Here is a 19510-nt window from a genome sequence, read left to right on the forward strand (position 1 = left end):
CCCCAGTCAACAACACATGACTGTAGACAGGATGCACGAGACATAAATATGGCCTTCCACAGGAAACCATGGTGATAATGAGGAGCATGATATCTTGACAGGAAACATGGGGGGAGGCAGAGGAAGGGAGGAGACGCAGTTTCTCCACAATTAACTCAGAATATAAGGCATGTTAACAGTCTTAATAAGCTACACTGCACACACAGCCTTCCCACTCCTTGCCTGCCCCTTGTGATCGAAGAGTTGTTGGGGAAGGTATGTCATTATTTTGATATGACACAGGGAATTTGTTGGAGTTGATTGATTTCAGAATGCATCTTTCATCACATTATAGTCTATGCTTCACTCTCTGTGCCCAACATATCCTCTCTGTAGCACAACCTAAACATAGCAATCAGGAAAGTGTAAAGACCCCCAGGATCAATTATCTAACTGTTATATTAGGACTGCTATTATTAGATAATAACTGGCAATTTGGGAAGGTAAATGTGCAGTGTGTCTAGAAACATTCCCAAAGTATGTGTTTGGCATGAAAACATTCATCTTTGTGTGGAGGGCTCTAGCAGAATGAAAAATGAACCTGCATCCAGCTCGAGCTCTGGTGTAAACTACACACACCCAACACAGTGCAGGTGCACTTCCACCATGGTGCTAATGTTGTGTTAGCTCCCGAGAAGCATCATCTCAAGCTTTTTAAAGGGTTGATTCCATTGGAGGGAAACCAACTAGAAATAGACATGAGTCATTACCCTATCAGGTTTCTCTGAAATGTTGCACCAACGTCCAGGGAATTTTGCCACCGCACTATAACAGGGAGAAACGGCTGGATTTCAGATCTATCATACTAATCTTATGGGAATTGGCCTCATGACATGTTTTCTTTTTTTCTTCAACATTTTTACAAGACATTTTTCATCATTACAAAAACAGATAATCATGACATCATACATTAAAGTTCCCAACAACATTGTGAGAGACATTGGCTTTCACGTCCCTATTTAGTTGAACAGCCTTTATCAAGGTACTTCTATGCAGAGTTCAATGACTAATAATCGCTGAAGAGGAATGCATACATAGTTGTGATTTTGTTTGTTATAGCCTCTCAGTGTAGAGAACATTTGGCAGGGACCAAAGGGGAGTGTAAGGCTGTCAAAGCCATGGTGGGTCCATGAAAGACACGTGTGTGAACTGTCAATAACTATAACAGCCAGCACTTTGAGGGAAGTATCAACCTAGGAAGGGCAGGTCCCCTTGCACAACAACTTCAAAGCCCACAAAGCTCTATAAAATGTACAAACAAAGGGGAAAAAATCCATCCATGCATGCACAATCCACAGCCACCTTGCAGGTTGAAGAGGTAGAATTTTGCAAGTTCAACCACCAGTCAATTCGATTCCAGAACGTTAGATGCTGAAGTGGCCGAATGTTGCAAACGTCTGCAGGGAGAACACTTTCTAAAAGCCAGAGCTACACAGAAACATTGGATCAGCATGAATAATCTACAGCTACTTTGTTTCAATCTTGATGCCTGAGATGCGCGCTTTGCGCAATCGGATTCATAATGTCAACGCTGTGTTTATACAGTGGGAAATATACCAGATATCACTCTGCAAGCGCAGGCTGATGAATATAAAAACGCTCGTCCTGGGGGCCTTTAGAATTATGTATTTATCAACATAACCTGCTCAATGTAAGCAAAAGCTGCAAGGAAAATGCGTGACAAAGGTAGAGGGTCTGACCGTACCACCCGGTGAAAACTCTATCCTATTATTCACGGTCGAAGGATAACAACATGCCAATATCACACACCAACACCAGCAGCTTATTTCCAAACACACAAACGCAAGTGAACGCTACACGATATCAGACCGATATTTTGTGTAGGCTCGGGTCTCCGATAGCAGACGCCTCAACCCACCCCCGCCGCGTGGTGCGTTATAGCGGCTACCTTACCTTTGGAATTGCTGAATGCCGTGTACCAGGAGAGCGAAATGAGTCCGCATAGACCAAACAATACGACCGTTAGGAAGGTGCCATTTCGGAGCCTCATCTCCGGATCCCCGGGCTCATGTCCGAACCGAGTGCGGGGTATCTGGGCTCTCTCTGCTCGTTTGCGGTGCTTCCAGGAGATAAATGCCTCTTTACGCCTGGCAGTCGGAGCGGAGGACTGGGTTTGTTATTGCGCGGCGCTCTGTTCTCGGGTAGACTACTCAGTCGCACAAGCATGCAATGCTCACCAGGAAGGGTTGCCAGAAAAGGGGGGGGATATTTTTTCTCTCTCTCCTCGAGTCAGAGCGGAGTGGTTAAAGAGATACCATACAGTGTTGCAAGTGGGCGTTGGGAAATGTGAAAGGCAGCAGCTCCAGGTTGATGTTCATGTTCATATTCCGCTCATTTAATTTAATGACGTAGGCCTAAGTGAACGAGGTAGCCTACAAGTGCTTCTTCATCCATTCGGATACTGAGCCTGACATGCAAGTGGATCGCAAGTGCAGCACCAAAAGGCAAGAATGAAATAGCCTCACTTGGCTGAAACATTTGACAGTGCTTTAAATTGTATTTTACTTCTGCTATAACGTGGAAAGGCAAACCATGTGCCCAAATCCATATGGGTTATTTAGCCTACCTAGAAGCGGGCTGTCAATTAAACACCTTTTCGTTTAATAATAAACATAATTCAAATTTGGGGTCCGAATGAGCAGTGCATTTCTCTCCACATCTGGCCGGAACACACATGTTTTATAGGCTGCACTAATTAGCCAAATTAACAAACCATTGCGCAAACTGTTTACAGTCAGTCGCTCTGCAAACAAGCTGCAAACATACTCACTACTACTGTCGAATTGAAAAACAATAAACAGGTAGTCTATCTTACAAAAAATATTTTTTTCTTAAAGAAAACATATTTTTCAAACTATTTTTACTTAACTAGGCAAGTCAGATAAGAACAAATTCTTATTTTCAATGACAGACTAGAAACAGTGGGTTTAACTTCCTTGTTCAGGGGCAGAACGCCAGATGTTTACCTTGTCAGCTTTCAGTCCAACGCTCTAACCGCTAGGCTACCTGCCGCCCTATCCAACAAGACACTTTCTTGTCAGTCAACTTTTTTTTGGTTTTGATAAATGCGCCATAAAATGTATCATAATACAGGAATAATGTCAGCAAATGAAATTATATCCATAGAGGTTATTCCAATGAAAGTGGCCCCGTGTGGCTCAGTTGGTAGAGCGTGGAGATTGCAACACCAATGTTGTGGTTGAGATTAAACCCAGGGGACCAGTAAGGAAAATGTATGCACTAACTACTACGTACTGTAAATCGCTCTGGATAAGAGGGTCTCCTAAATTTAAGAAAATGTAAGTGACAGACAATACCATTTTTAACATAAATAATTTGCCAGGAAAAGAAGGCAAAACTACAACAAGATGTGCAGGAACTTCTCAGCAATATCTTCAAATTTTAATAGGTCCCTGCCTTGCACCATGTAGTAGACTAGGCACATGGTTCGTGGAGAAATGCTATCACCTAGCGGTGAAATAAAAACTTTACACGTGGCTCATTTACTACTTTACGTACGTCTTGGTTTTGACTAGACGGATTACATTTTTTGTCTGATTTGACTTTTCGTAGCAGCAGGGTTGGAGAATTTACAGAGAAGGTTAGAATAATTAAGGTAGCAGGTTAGGAGAATCCCTTATAGCCATGACCTTGCGCCTTTTCCCTACCATTATTGCTAAAGTGACAATTACTCATCAAGATAACCATGGGATAACCTTAAATTAGCCTATGAACATGGTCATTCAAGCTTTATGGCAACAATGATAGATTAATTGGACACAGAGTAACAACAATAATTTATAAAAGCACAACAAAAAAATGAATTCAGTCATAATCCAGAGATTTGACTGTTGAGATCCACGATTTATTATGACAACATAGTAATACACCCACAAACAAATGTGATCTAGTTTATAAAAAACGTGTTTCTAGAAGCATCGTGCGCGTTCTACATTCTACTCGCCGGGGAAAAAAATATACTGTTTGATAAAGCGGTCATGGGATCTATGCGTCAGAATCAGGTGACGGAGCACCACTAAGAGGCAGTAAAGCAAGATGAGACGAAAAGTAACGCTATTTCACACAGCTGTCATCAGACGCTTCACGTTGGTTGCATATTTTCTGATTGAGGTTGCATCGAACATTGCCTAATGCAATGTATCACCTCGAAGGTGTAATGATCAAATGTCATAATTTTCGTATAGGCTAGGCTACTGCACAATAATGAATAACAAACGAATACAATTGTGTGTAACCGAGATGATTTTGGTAGATATATTGAAATTGATTTTGGTAGATACAGTACCAGTCAAAAGTTTGGACACACCTACTCATTCAAGGGTTTTTCTTCATTTTTACGATTTTCTAAATTGTAAAATAATAGTGAAGACATAATAGTGAAGACAAAAGTATGAAATAACACATATGGAATCATGTAGTAACCCCAAAAAAGTGTTAAACAAATCAAAAAATATTTGAGATTTGAGAGTCTTCAAAGTAGCCACTGTTTGCCTTGATGACATCTTTGCACTCTCCTGGCATTCTCTCAACCAGCTTCACCTGGAATGCTTTTCCAACAGTCTTGAAGGAGTTCCCACATATGCTGAGCACTTGTTGGCTGATTTGCTTCACTCTGCGGTCCAACTCATCTCAAACCATCTCAATTGGATTGAGGTCGGGTGATTGTGGAGGCCAGGTCATCTGATGCAGCACTCCATCACTCTCCTTGGTCAAATAGCTCTTATACAGCCTGAAGGTGTGTTGGGTCATTGTCCTGTTGAAAAACAAATGATAGTCCCACTAAGCGCAAACCAGATGGGATGGCGTATCGCTGCAGAATGCTGTGGTAGCCATGCTGGTTAAGGGTGCCTTGAATTCTAAATAAAGCACTGACAGTGCCACCAGCAAAGCACCACCACACCTCCATGCTTCATGGTGGGAACAATACATGCGGAGATCATCCGTTCACCTACTATACTTCTCACAAAGACATGGCCCAAGCAAGTCTTTTCTTCTTATTGATGTCCTTTATTAGTGTTTTTTTGTTGTTGCAGCAATTCGACCATGAAGGCCTGATTCACTCCGTCTACTCTGAATAGTTGATGTTGAGATGTGTCTGTTACTTGAACTCTGTGAAGCATTTATTTGGGCTGCAATTTCTGAGGCTGGTAACTCTAATGAACTTAACCTCTGCAGCAGCGGTAACTCTGGCTCTTACTTTCCCGTTGCAGAACTCGTGAGAGCCAGTTTCATCATACCGCTTGATGGTTTTTGTGACCGCACTTAAAGAAGCTTTCAAAGTTGTTGAAATTTTCCGGATTGACTGACCTTCATGTCTTAAAGTAATGATGGACTGTTGTTTGTCTTTGCTTATTTGAGCTGTTCTTGCAATAATGTGGACTTGGTATTTTACCAAATAGGGCTATCCTTTATATACCACGCCTACTCTGTCACAACACAACTGATGGGCCCAAACGCATTAAGAAGGAAAGAAAATCCACAAATGAACTTTTAACAAGGCACACCTGTTTATTGAAATGCATTCCAGGTGACTACCTCATGAAGCTGGTTGAGAGAATGCCAAGAGTGTGCAAAGCTGTCATCAAGGCAAAGGGTGGCTACTTTGAAGAATCTCAAATATAAAATATATTTTGATTCACTTAACACTTTTTTTGGTTACTACATGATTCCATATGTGTTATTTCATAGTTTTGATGTATTCACTATTATTCTACAATGTAGAATAATAGTAAAACATAAAGAAAAACCCTTTAATGAGTAGGTGTGTCCAAACTTTTGACTGGTACTGTGTATTGAAAAATAATAAATAAAGTGACCTATTATGAAACATATTGTATCTCATGTCTTGTTTTTAAGGCCATGGAACCAACATGTTTCACTCATGATGACTGCAAGAATGCTTAGTCAAAGTAGACCAACAAGGCTAGGACACAGTCTTTCGTATATGTCTATAGGCACTAAAACAAGGTGCATGGTGATGTAGGTGTATTATGGACTTTGTATTAGCCTATACCCCTATAACTTAGAATTCTGCTATACAGAAGTAGGTAACTCGTGAACTAATGGAATCTGTCTCTCTCACTACTATAGGCCTAGTGCTATTAAGACTAATAATAAAATAGTAATAGAATAGATCGAGGCTATGGGGATTTTTTTTACCGAGAAAATCAGGCTTCAATACAAGCCCCTCTTCAAATATCGGTAAAGCCCGTCTTCAAATATCATCACAGTCATCGAGGTCAATGTGTATTTTTTAAATTTTATTTAACTAGGCAAGTCAAGGTCAATGTTTGAAGTGACTGAAACAGTTCAAGCTAGTGTCGATCAACACTGATCTCACACGGGGAATTCCGGTACGGAAAGTGCCTTGTCATACCCCGGCCTTTAACTTCATTCAACCTTTAGCGTCCCACCCATTTGTTTCAATTAGATTGGAAGCCTTTTGCGCACAACAACAGAAGGATCAGAGCGTTGTCATTTAGTTAGTGCTATCCGGTATTCTTGGGACATCCCTACCCTAAACCCAACCCTAACCTTAAATCGGGAATCAGCAGTAGAAACAGTAACAAAGCGTTTTCCCTTCCCCTGTTTCGCTAAACAAACTTGGATAGGGCTTGAGAAATGTAACCACTCACAAATTCATAGACATAGCTTTGGATGCAAGGACTGACCATCCATGATATCAAAATCATAGCCTCAAAACATGGTTAAAACGATATAGTTTTTGTTTACGTTTACTTTGTATAAAAACAGTTAATTTGGGGTTTTGATGGGGACGGTTGAACTACGGCATTTATTTATAACTTATATTTTTCAAAATCAATGTGTACATATAATTCATTTATAAGTCAAAAAGTGGATGGAGCAACTTCTGATTACCCATTTAATCCCTACCCGTACAGTAACCCTTACATTTCTACTTTAATGGAGGGTATGGACGTCCCATTGAGCAAAAATACCACGTACCTTCGCCATTTAGAAACGGTCGACTTCCCCATGAAGCCGCTCCAAGCCCTCGTGATTGGCTAGACAGCTGCATAAATATTACACGTGACGCCATATAAGGTTTATAAACGGAACTGTACCCAGAAAAGCACGACGCACTGACAGCGATCGAGTTTGCAGTGGAACGGGCCTTCAACATTTTAACTGCGCAACAAATATTTCGGAGCGAGTATAGGGCTGAAATTGTGAAAAGACTCAACCATGTCTATGACCGTCAAAGCCTATCTCCTTGGGAAGGAGGATGCGCCGAAAGAAATTCGTCGCATTGCTGTGGACCAAGATGTTTCAACGAGTTTTGAGTATCTGAAAAAAAAGGTTGAGGATGTTTTCTCAACCCTGCGAAATGTCACCTATCAAATGTTTTACAAAGGTAAGCCTATACTACAGTGGATTCCTATAAATGGTTCACTAGTGTCTTCGATTGCGTTTATTATGTTGTCATATCTGAATATTGCTGTTGGACTGTAATCTTCCATAATATTATCCGCCGCGCGCAGCCCAGTGCGCACTGAACAAACTAGACTACTGATAAATGTCGAAGCATAGACCAGCGTGTCAAAATTGCAATACATTCAATAATCTCCCGACCAAAATAGAGCTCAACAAGACAATGTCTTTATGCACCATATTGCACTATATAAATCGGATAGAGTTGGTACACAGAGCGTTTTTACAGGCCTACATTTAACATAGCATTTCATGGTGAATGTCAGAAATTGAGTGAGCAGGCCCTGTTTCATTTGTCATACATGCGATGTGGTAAATTAAGTCGGTTACCAATTATAGTCTTCATCCTTCAACAGGTGAAGTTTGTTATACTACATTTCTCTAAACTAGCCCTGCCTAAACACCTGGCAGTTCATAGTGGACAAAGCATCCATTCATTTTAACATGGGATACAGTGAAGGGGGCACTTTTTTTTATATGCCAGTGTTTAGGCTTTTAGGATTGCTAAATGAAGTCTCTTGCCGTAACTTTGCAACACAGGTTAATACCAACTCTATTAGCGCTCTACTCCCAATAAGCCTCCTCAACCCAAGGGAATCAGAGGTGACCTTATTTCATACAGTAATAATATTGACTGGTACCACAACATTTACGTTTTCCATATTGGGCATCAGGGTTGGGGTCAATTAAATACCAACAGTCACACCAGGTAGTGAATTATACTATTCAATATTAATTGATAAGACTGCATTGATTTAAAAAAAAAAATGGGGCATTTTCAAAAGTAACTTGGAAAATGACAACCCTGGTCTTAGCACAACACCTTTTGTATGAACAATATTCCCTAAACTAACCATTGTTCTTCAAATAAAAAAGCTAGTGAGGATAAACTGTAGACAGTTGTCCTTACTTGTGAACTCTGGCAGCTATTATGTAATTATCTGGGTGAGATGTGACCTCTTTATTTTCTACCCAGATGAAGACGGTGACATGATCGCCTTCTCCACTGATGATGAGCTCATCATGGGTCTCACCTGCATCAAGGACTACACCTTCCGCCTCTTCATCAAGGGTGAGTCTTGTGATCAAATCTTATAGATACAAATGAATAGAATTGTTACTAATGTGTAATGTATTAAGTCAACATTACTGGAATAACTTAGCATTCTCATTGTTACTGACACATTTTAGTTCATAACTACACCCGCTAGACCCATTGCTGACAGGTGTATAAAATTGAGCACAGTCATGCAATCTCAACAGACAATGGCAGGAAAATGACCATACTGAATAGCTCAGTGACTCAATGTGGCACTGTCATAGGATGCCACCTTTCCAACAAGTCAGTAAATCAAATATCTGCCCTGCTAGAGCTGCACAGGTCAATTAAGTGGTGTTATTGTGAAGTGGAAATGTCTAGGCGCAACAACGGCTCAGCAGCAAAGTGGTATGCCACACAAGCTCACAGAACATGACCGCGGAATGCTGAAGCACATAAAAGTCGTCTGTCCTCTGTTGCAACATACTGCCGAGTTCCAAACTGCCTTTGGTAGCAATGTCAGCACACAAACTGTTTGCCGGGAGCTTCATTAAATGGGTTTCCATGGCCGAGCAGCCGCATACTAGCCTAAGATCACCATGCGTGATACCAAGCGTTGACTGGAGTGGTGTAAAGCTCGCTGCCATTGGGACTCTGGAGCAGTATAATTTTTTTTTTCTCTAGAGTGATGAATCACCCTTCACTTTCTAGCAATCTGACAGATGAATCTTGGTTTGGCAGATGCCAGGAGAACACTACCTGCCCGACTGCATAATGCCAATTGTAAAGTTTGGTGGAAGAGAAATAATGGTCTGTGGCTGTTTTTCATGGTTCAGGCTAGGCATCTTAGCTCCAGTGAAGGGAAATGTTAACGCTACAGCATATAATGACATTCAGATGATTCTGTGCTTCCAACTTTGTGGTACAGTTTGGGGAAGGCCCTTTCCTATTTCAGCATGACAATGCCCCCATGCACAAAGTGAGGTCCATACAGAAATGGTTTGTTGAGATTGGTGTGGAAGAACTTGACTGGCCTGCACAGAGCTCTGACCTCAACCCCATCAAACATCTTTGGGATAAATTGGAACACTGACTTTGAGCCAGGCCTAATCACCCAACAGCAGTGCCCAACCTCACTAATGATCGTGGCTGATGTAGTGCAGGGATCCTCAACTAGATTCAGCCGTGGGCCGATTTTGTTTTCTTGGGCGGATGGCCAGGGGGCCGAAAAGAGAACATAAATTGTAGCCTGCAACTTGACCGCAAGAAGCCCAAACGGATATGTTTGAATAAAACAATTTCAATCCTTGCTTTACATTTGTATACGGTCGTGTCTCTTATGCCTGGGAATACTTGGAACAGATATATATATTTACATCCAATGTAAATTCCCCTTCCCAGAAACTACTTTTTAGATTTTTTTTTTGCTCAGAACTTGGGGGGCCAACTAAAAACCCCTGCGGTCCAAATTCGGGTCACCAGTTGGGTAACCCTGATGTAGTGGAAAGTCTTCCAAGAAGAGTGTGGGGTGGGGGGGCAACTTCATATTAATGACTATGATTTGGGAATGAGATGTTCGAGTAGGTATGTACATACTTTTGGTCATGTAGTGAACTTTCTTTTCTTTACAGAGAAGAAGGAGCATAGGCGTGAATTCCCTGCTTTTGCCTTCCCTGGGGGTGTCCCCCCTTTCGCCTTCCCCCCTCCCCCTGGAACACCTCATATGGGACATCCCCCACCTCATGGTTCCCACGGTCACCATGGTCATGGGCCACCCATGGTGCACCCCAATGTGACCTGTGACGAATGTGAGGGCTCGGTGGCGGGGACCCGCTTCAAGTGCACAGTGTGCCCTGACTATGACCTGTGTTCCACGTGCCAAGCCAAGGGGCTACACAAGGAGCACGTCCTCCTGCCCATTTGGCACCCCTTCAACAACGCATTTGAGGTGAGACCCATATGTTATGTGTTTATGCCTTTTTTTTTCCTAAGTGGATATACTTGCATATCTGAGTAATTTAAAATGCCATTTAAATATTTTTTTTAGTCCAGGAACAAAATGTATGTGTGGTTAGGGGAGAAATGGCCTCTATAATTGTTCTTCTACTCAGTGGTTCCCTCGTGGGAAGTGGATGAGGAAGATGAGGCACTGCACGTGGGCTCAGGCCCAAAGCCAGGCCCAGCCTGGTCCCTCTGGGTCCCAGCCAGGTCAGGCAGCCCCAGGGGACAGACAGCCCTCTGCTGCCTCCCAGCAGTCCCAAGCCAATATGGATTACCTGAAGAACATTGGAGAAGGGGTGGCAGCCATGCTTAGCCCACTGGGTAAGACCAAGAGAAAAGCTCCATATAATAGTTTATTATCAATCCATTATTTGAAATGTACTGACCACTCTACATGTAAATGCACTGAAATGGCTTACTTACACTATGTTGCCTGCAGGTATCGATGTGGATATTGATGTGGAGCTGGAGGCAAAGAGGACCAAGGTGATGACCCCCAATCCGTCCCCACCTGGGTCAGGAGGCCCCGCCACTGCTAGGAGCAACAACGGGACAGGGGTGTCCGAGGGAGATGGGACTAAAGAGGGGGACATGGAGGTGGACGGGCTTAGCAGCCTAGGGAGCGCGAGTGATTTAGCTATGGTATGATGCACACAAGAGAAATTTAATTCTAATTAAACATTGTGATTTAATCAAAAGTAATGGTGAAGAATAAAATACATTGGTCTCTCTGAGATGGTATATATTGTTGAACTCTATGTAACTTTCTGTGTAGGGTGGTAAAGACCCAGGGGGCAGTGGTGACGATGAGTGGACCCACCTGACCTCCAAGGAGGTGGATCCCTCTACTGGTGAGCTCCAGTCTCTAAGGGTAGGCGAGGAGGGCTCTCTGGAAGCCCCGGGGTCCCCTGTCCCCCAGGGTCCCTCACAGGAACCACAGAAGTCCCTGACTCTCGCTGAGGCCGCAGCCTACCCCCACCTTCCTCAAGGTAAGATGGCGGATATGAGTTCTCTTATCACAAGTAGCAGTTGCTGTGGTGATATCCTTATCCTCACTACTAGTAGTAGTAGTAGTAGTTGTGACTTCAGTCAATGGTAGTTCTATCCCCATTTAGTAGTAGGCATCATGGTTACTATGATATCCCTGATTACTAGTAGAATTGCCTACGCCAGAGACCGACCCTTCACTGTGTCGTGTCTGTCTAGATGCCGACCCACGCTTGGTGGAGTCCCTGTCCCAGATGCTGGCCATGGGCTTCACAGATGAGGGTGGCTGGCTCACCCGCCTCCTCCACACTAAGGACTGCGATGTCGGGGCCGCCCTGGACACCATCCACTACTCCAAACCCGCCAAGAAGTAACTGGGCCCCAACACCGTACCCTGAGGGACACCTACATCCCCCTATGATAGCCACTTCACCAATACTGCCTTCTCTTCCGTCCCTCTCATTCACACCTTTGGCACTTGCACTTACTCACACAATAAGTCTATTAGATCTGAATATAATTATTGCGATTTTAAATGTTATGGTTGTACTGACATTTAATTACAGTATAAAGGGTTTACTAGTCTATTTATCCAAATGGAAATGTATATTTCTATAACCTTTGTTAAACTCTTCAATGGGATATCATTTAACTGAAAGTGAGTTAACATACATGGGTTCATGTTAAATTGGATTGATAAAAGCAGTAAAACAGTTAAGATTAACTAACATATAATTTCAGTGTTTACTCAATAGCAAGTATCATCTATTGAGTTTGATTAATCAAGTAACTGTTCTACCACGTATTATGTAGAGTTAATACCAGAAATAATACATGTTCATTACCAGTGTCAACAGAACCAGGTGAAAGGTGTGAATAATGATTGTCTAACATTGACAACATTTCTCCCCTTTCAAAACCAAATAAAATACTTCTGCAAAGAAACTGTGGTGTCATTCTCCTACTGTCTCATTAAATACATAGTTGAATAAATGTATTGCCAACATTAAGATTACAAATAGTTTGACAGCATCTAGGGATTAAATATTTTGGTCCGCCGTGTCAGTGAAATTATTCTTCAGCGGAAACCATTATCAAATTTCAAGCAATTGAATGAGAACTAAATGTTTAAAATGACAACATTCAGTGTTTACAGAAGAATACTAGGCCACTTAGTATTTAGATGCACTCGGCATCTACTGAAAAAGGAGCAACCATTACATGATTTTTCAAATGTCAAAGCCATCTGTGTAGAACAGGTAGAGGGCAGTGCATGGTCACTTGGTGTGCGGTGGCTGACGGACAGGTGCTTTGCTCTCAGGTAAGGACATATAGGCGGGACCTCCGCTATTTGCTGCCTCCCCAAACCCACAATGAGTGATAGTGAACCGATCAAATGTCTTCCCCAGAAAACCACAACCCCCACCAATATGGAAATCCACCCACAGCCTGGTTGTCGTATAGGGGCCTTCATATAGTACTGGTCCTTGAGCATCACATTTGAAACTTTTAGAACCAGTGGTATGGAATTCATCCATATGCATTGCACCACTCCAGTTGGTCTCCTCTTCCTCAGGAGGGGCAGAAGTTAGGATCTGGGCCCATTTGGAGGTCTGTGACTGCAGTACCCCAGGATCAAGAAGGTCCTGGCTGTGCAGTTGAAGAGTTTAGGGTGGTGCAGTTACATTAGGGGGTTTGTGGTAGACTGGTGGTCTGGGAGACCATTCTATAGGGGCAAATGAGCTGGGCTGTCTGACTTTGGTTTGTAATTACCAAAGCTGAGAAAGCATATTAGTTTTGTACATACAAGAGACAGCTTATGTATGAATTAACATTAGCTGCTGACTTGTGTAGGAGGCATGCTGCCCTCTTCTACAAAGATATACACTCCCCCCATTATCTTTTCTACCTCTGGGCCGCATTAATCCATGCTGTCAATACCTATGCTCAATCTAAACACAGATTGTCATATATAGAAGGGCATAGTATATAATGAGTGGTGCTGGTTTTGGATCAGTGTTTTATAATGGTGGCCAGTTGATCCTCCTGTTCCATGACACTGGTGTTATTGAGAATCAGGATGGTGTAGACACACAGTGGGGGATGACATGTAGGCTACTGTTTAGGCACAAACATGTAGACATAATAAATAATGGAACATAAAAGGCCACTTTAAAATGTGCAGTTTTGTCACAACACCACAGATGCCTCAAGTTGAGGGAGAATGCAATTGGCATGCTGACTGCAGGAATGTCCACCAGAGCTGTTGCCAGAGAATAGAATGTCAATTTCTCTACCATAAGCCGCCTCCAACGTCATTTTAGAGAATTTGGCAGTATGTCCAACCGGCCTCACAACCGCAGACCACGCCAGCCCAGGACCTCCACATCAGTCTTCTTCAACTGAGGGATTGTCTGAGACCAGCCCCCCAGACAGCTGATGAAAATTGTCTGTAATAAAGCTCTTTTGTGGGGAAAAAAAACATTCTGATTGGCTGGGCCATGCCCTCCTAGGCCCATCCATGGCTGTGCCCCTGCCCAGTGATGTGAAATCCATAGATTAGGCCTCAATTTATTTCAATTGACTGATTTCCTTATATAAACTAACTCAGTAAAATGGTTGAAATTGTTGCATGCTGCGTCTATATTTTTGTTCAGTATAATTCACTTGGCATGAGTCATGAGCTGTGTTCGAATACTCATTCTAACCGTACTATTTGTGATGTGAATTGAGTATATAGTATGCATATTGGTCATAGTATGGATATAGTTAGTATGCCAAAAGTTCCCGCCCGGATGACGTACTAAATTTGCCAAAATGTTAAGTATACATGCAGAGGACACTATTTCCGTACTTTAGGGCCCATAATGCAATTCTTCAGGAAATGGGCTTCACATAGTCTTCAGATTTTAAGAAAATGGTGGAAAATATGCAGCCGAAATACAAAGAGAGCAGCTACAAATTCAGTATGACAAAATGTTAAGACAATGTTGAGCAACGTAATAAAGTAATGACTTTTCAAATAAGTTACCTTACACATTGTTGGCTGATAATTTGTTAGCTATGCTGCCCTAACGAACCACATAGCATATCATTACAGCAGTACCAGTATGTTGTTAGCTACCTACCTAACATTAGTTGACTACTTATACATAAAACTTGCCAGTATATTACCTATAGACCAACTAACTACCCATCGTTAATTGACTTGATTATTCCCGTAATTCTTAGCTAAATGGTATAGTCGTTGTGCGTTCTCAATCGACATTCTGGCACTTTCGTAAATTCGCTCTGGCTATCTACTCCGATTTCAAAGCTCTCTCCTATAAGTGTACCAGAGCACAGAATAATGAATTTATGAGTGCTCAACACCAGTTGAATATGGGTGGTGTCAGCAAACGTCCGCAAAAAAGCGTAATTAAATTGTTGCCAGCAGTAAAGTCACCAACGCTCTGGATAACATGAAAACCACCTAACCAGCTCTGCTAGTGGAGTAAAATGGTCAAGAGTGGTCTCATGTGCCTGGAAGTAGCTAACAAGCTAGCCAACATCCGCTTGGGTGCTTGACTGCCATTGGAAGACCAGAATACTCAAATCAATCCTACTCCTCGGCCTGAGCATCCAGTGCGCTCCGAGAGCAAAACACTCTAAATTTACAAAACCGACAATGCTGTGAATTTACGAGCTCACTCTGGCACTCCAGGTTGAATTTAGAACCCACCCGAAGTGGTAAAATGTGTAACTGGTAATTTGTTATGCTGACTAGGTAGCAAGAGGTTGCATAGCAAAAGCATCAACTTCCGTTAGATTGGCAAAGAGCTAGTACGCTCAATCAACTGAAAGGATACTGTTAGTTTACAGTATACTAAAATTAACTAATAGTATACTATATACTCATTAAGTGTAGTATACAGTATGTTAGTATGGGTATTCGAACACAGCTATGGACATACCTGACATTTCTGTTGCCTAAGAGATGGTTCCTGTCTTTGTAAACATTCTCTTCCTCAACCTCTTCTCTGCAGGTATTTACTCCTGAGACTCCCATTAGCCTCTTCTGCCTACAGGAATACAGTCATTTTGAACTGTAAATGTTTTCTTATGGCTACTACCCTAAACTAAGCATGAGAATGCAAGACAAGTTCAGGCCTAGCGCTATAATCCTTTGTGCTCGAGATCCTGTGCCTACGTTCAATTGACTGGGACGTGTTAACATGCGTTTGATGAACAATAACAATGGTGTGAACTCACATTCTGGTCATTACACTCCTGAGCTTTGTCAACCAGCTCTTACTGAGCCACTTCCACCTCCTCCCTAGCACAAATAATAAACAGAGACATAGCATACAGCGATATCATCTTGGCAAACATTTTTCTCCGCACCTGGAAATTAAACTAGGGAAGACACTGACACACACAGGTCACGTGTGTCCAAGTCTTCTGACATATTTCCCTCCAACACTTGTATAACAGAAGAGCGTTCTCTCTCCGCCTGGCATTGAGCTTCTGAACATGACGTCTACAATCCACTCCAGAGCTACGTCCAAACTCCTGGAAAGGTTACACAAAACAAATGTTTTTGCAAATAATTGACAACATGTTTGCCAACTGTGTGGTCTGAATAAATCATTAGCTAGCTGGTTTACCTTGATGACCGCCGTTTGCTTTTCCCCACAGCTTGCCAGCCTAATCTTGCATTTGTTTTGCTCATTTTAACCCGAAATGAATGGAGCAAATATTTACACATGCAACGCATACAAGCTAGCTAGTAGCAACTTAAACTTTTGTTACCTGTTGCACTTGGTAGATTTGGCATAAACAGCATTTTAGGACATTACATTCCTGAACCATGTTCTTTGTTTTAGTTGTAGTAGTTAAACGACAAGCTTGAGATGCTGTTATTTTCCCGGGAATGTTTTTCAAAACTGTCGAAAGAGGAAGTTGTTCAATTTTAAGTCATTACGGCCCATATACATGTGTTCTTATTCATTTTCAATGGAAGGGAAGCGGAGTGGTGGCGCAAACATGGCGTGGGAGGCTATGGAAATGTTTAGCACCTCCAATAGTGTGCAACTGAGTGGTTCCCATGATGAATTTGATGCTCAGAAATGCAATAGTGTCCAACTGCAGCCCACAATTCCCGGTCAAAAACTCCTACTCATTCAAGGGGTTCTTTACTTTTACTATTTTCTACATTGTTGAATAATAGTGAAGACATTAAAACTATGAAATAACACATTGAATCATGTTGTAACAAAAAAAAGTATTAAACAAACCAGAATATATTTTATATAGTCACCCTTGGCTTGGTGACAGCTTTGTACATGCTTGGCATTTTCTCAACCAGCTTCACCTGGAATGCTTTTCCAACAGTGTTGAAGGAGTTCCCACATGTGCTAGGCACTTGTTGTCTGCACTAGGCAAAAACTCCTACTCATTCAAGGGGTTCTTTACTTTTACTATTTTCTACATTGTTGAATAATAGTGAAGACATTAAAACTATGAAATAACACATTGAATCATGTTGTAACCAAAAAAAGTATTAAACAAACCAGAATATATTTTATATAGTCACCCTTGGCTTGGTGACAGCTTTGTACATGCTTGGCATTTTCTCAACCAGCTTCACCTGGAATGCTTTTCCAACAGTGTTGAAGGAGTTCCCACATGTGCTAGGCACTTGTTGGCTGCTTTTCCTTCACTTTGCAGTCCAACTCATCTTATCCTTCTTGGTCAAATAGCCCTTATACAGCATGGAGGTGTGTGGGGTCATTGTCCTGTTGAAAAACAAATGATAGTCCCACTAAGCCCAAACCAGATGGGATGGCGTATCGCTACAGAATGCTGTGGTAGCCATGCTGGTTAAGTGTGCCTTGAATTCTAAATAAATCACAGACAGTGTCACCAGAAAAGCACCCCCACACCATAACACCACCTCCATGCTTTATGGTGAGAAATACACATGCGGAGATCATCCGTTCATCCACACCGTGTCTCACAAAGACACAGTGGTTGAAACCAAAAATCTCCAATTTGGACTCTAGACCGATGGACACATTTCCACAGGTCTAATGTCCATTGCTCATGTATATCGGCCCAAGCAAGTCTCTTCTTCTTATTGGTGTCCTTTAGTAGAGGTTTCTGTGCAGCATTTTAACAATGAAGGCCTGATTCACTCAGTCTCCTCTGAACAGTTGATGTTGATATGTCTCTGTTACTTGAACTCTGAAGCATTTATTTGGGCTGCAATTTCTGATGTTGGTAACTACAATGAACTTATCCTCTGCAGCAGAGGTAACTCTGGGTCTTCCATTTCTGTGGCGGTCCTTATGAGAGCCAGTTTCATCATACCGCTTTATCGTTTTTGCGACTGCACTTTAAGAAACTTCCAAAGTTCCTGAAATTTTCCAGATTTAATAAATTTGTAAAGTAAATGGAGAGTCTTCTCTTTAGTATTTGAGCTGTTCTTTCCATAATATGGACTTGGTCTTTTACCAAATAGGGCTATCTTCTGTATACCACCCCTACCTTGACACAACTGATTGGCTCAAACGCAATTAAGAAGGAAAGAAATTCCACAAATGAACTTTTAATTAGACACACCTGTTAATTGAAATGCATTCCAGGTGACTACCTCATGAAGCTGGTTGAGAGAATGCCAAGAGTGTGCAAAGCTGTCATCAAAGCAAAGGGTGGCTATTTGAAGAATCTCAAATATAAAATATATTTGGACTTGTTTAACACTTTTTTGCTTACTACATGATTTCATGTGTTATTTCATAGTTTTGATATCTTCATTATTATTCTACAATGTATAAAATAGTAAAATAAAGGAAAAACCCTTGAATGAGTAGGCATTCAAAAACATTTGAATGGTAGTGTACATGTAATGACTTTAATGTACATTGTCATGTGCGGAATGCAGCCTACTATCAGTGCAGAAAGCCTGAAGTTATTTCTGAACTTTGTAGACCTGTTGCATGTAGAATCACAAGAGTTGTTCGATAATAATACTGTCTAGAGTAGGACTAGTCTATCATACTAAAATTGAATTGAAGTTCAGACATTTTCAGAGCAGGGATCAGCAGTCTGCCTATTGATACTTGAATAGCCAACGTAAGACACCGGTGCATGTTTTAACCCCCTTTTCATGATAGGCGTAACCGGAGATCACCTTTGATGAATCCCGGTTTCAACTGTACCGGGCAGATGGCAGACAGCGTGTATGGTATTGTGTGGGCAAGCGGTTTGCTGATGTCAGTGTTGTGAACAGAGTGCCCCATAATGGTGGTGGGGTATGACAGATTTTTACCTTGTCAGCTCGGGGATTCGATCTAGCAACCTTTCAGTTACTGGCCCAACACTAACCACTAGGCTACTTGCTGCCACAGCTAGTACTTGGTTGCACAGCCTTTAGCCAAGATAACTGCAGACAAACACTTTATAGCCATCAATGAGCTTGCTGCACCTTTCTACTAGCAATTTGGGGCACTTTTCAGCAGCAAACTGCTCTAATTCTTCAATGCTTGAGGCGTGCCCTCCAACTGCTGTTTTTTAACCCCCCCTTTTCCTCCCTAATTTCGTGATATCCAATTGCGATCCAATTACGTTATTGTCTCATCGCTGCAACTGCCCAATGGGCTGGGGAGGGGTGAAGGTCAAGTCATGGGTACTCCCAAACATGAACAGCCAAACTGCACTTTATAACAACCGCCCGCTTAACCCGGAAGCCAGCCGCACCAATGTGTTGGAGGAAATACAGTTCAACTGACGACCGAAGTCAGCCTGCGGGCATCTTGCCTGCCACAAGGAGTCGCTAGAGCGCGATGAGCCAAGTAAAGCCTCCCCTAACCCGGACGATGCTGGGCCAGTTGTGCCCTCCCCTATGGGACCCCAGGTCACAGCTGGTTGTGACACAGACTGGGATCAAACTCGGGTCTGTAGTGATGC

The 19510-nt window shown here is 42.2% G+C and overlaps 2 protein-coding genes across 3 annotated transcripts in view; one reads left to right on the forward strand and one right to left on the reverse strand.

The window, feature by feature from the left end:
- The window catches only part of LOC112221032 (alpha-1,3-mannosyl-glycoprotein 4-beta-N-acetylglucosaminyltransferase B), a 169547-nt gene extending 167081 nt beyond the window's left edge, over positions 1–2466 (reverse strand). Inside the window, exon 1 of one of the 2 annotated variants that reach the window (XM_042303147.1) lies at positions 1954–2466. In XM_042303147.1, coding sequence (XP_042159081.1) covers positions 1954–2050 — 97 coding nt within the window. In that variant the 5' untranslated portion in view covers positions 2051–2466. The remainder of the gene's footprint in view (positions 1–1953) is intronic. The other variant, XM_024383097.2, reaches the window with a different exon arrangement.
- A 4682-nt stretch (positions 2467–7148) lies between these two features.
- Positions 7149–12505, forward strand: LOC112221034 (sequestosome-1). Its single transcript, XM_024383098.2, has 7 exons — positions 7149–7456; positions 8510–8605; positions 10204–10520; positions 10684–10894; positions 11013–11215; positions 11349–11562; positions 11780–12505. Exons 1-7 carry the CDS (start codon positions 7288–7290, stop codon positions 11932–11934), a joined length of 1365 nt encoding a protein of 454 aa, XP_024238866.1. The 5' UTR covers positions 7149–7287; the 3' UTR covers positions 11935–12505.
- The last annotated feature ends 7005 nt before the right edge of the window (positions 12506–19510 follow it).

This window comes from Oncorhynchus tshawytscha, linkage group LG21 (genome assembly GCF_018296145.1).
Source record: "Oncorhynchus tshawytscha isolate Ot180627B linkage group LG21, Otsh_v2.0, whole genome shotgun sequence".
NCBI lineage: Eukaryota > Metazoa > Chordata > Actinopteri > Salmoniformes > Salmonidae > Oncorhynchus > Oncorhynchus tshawytscha.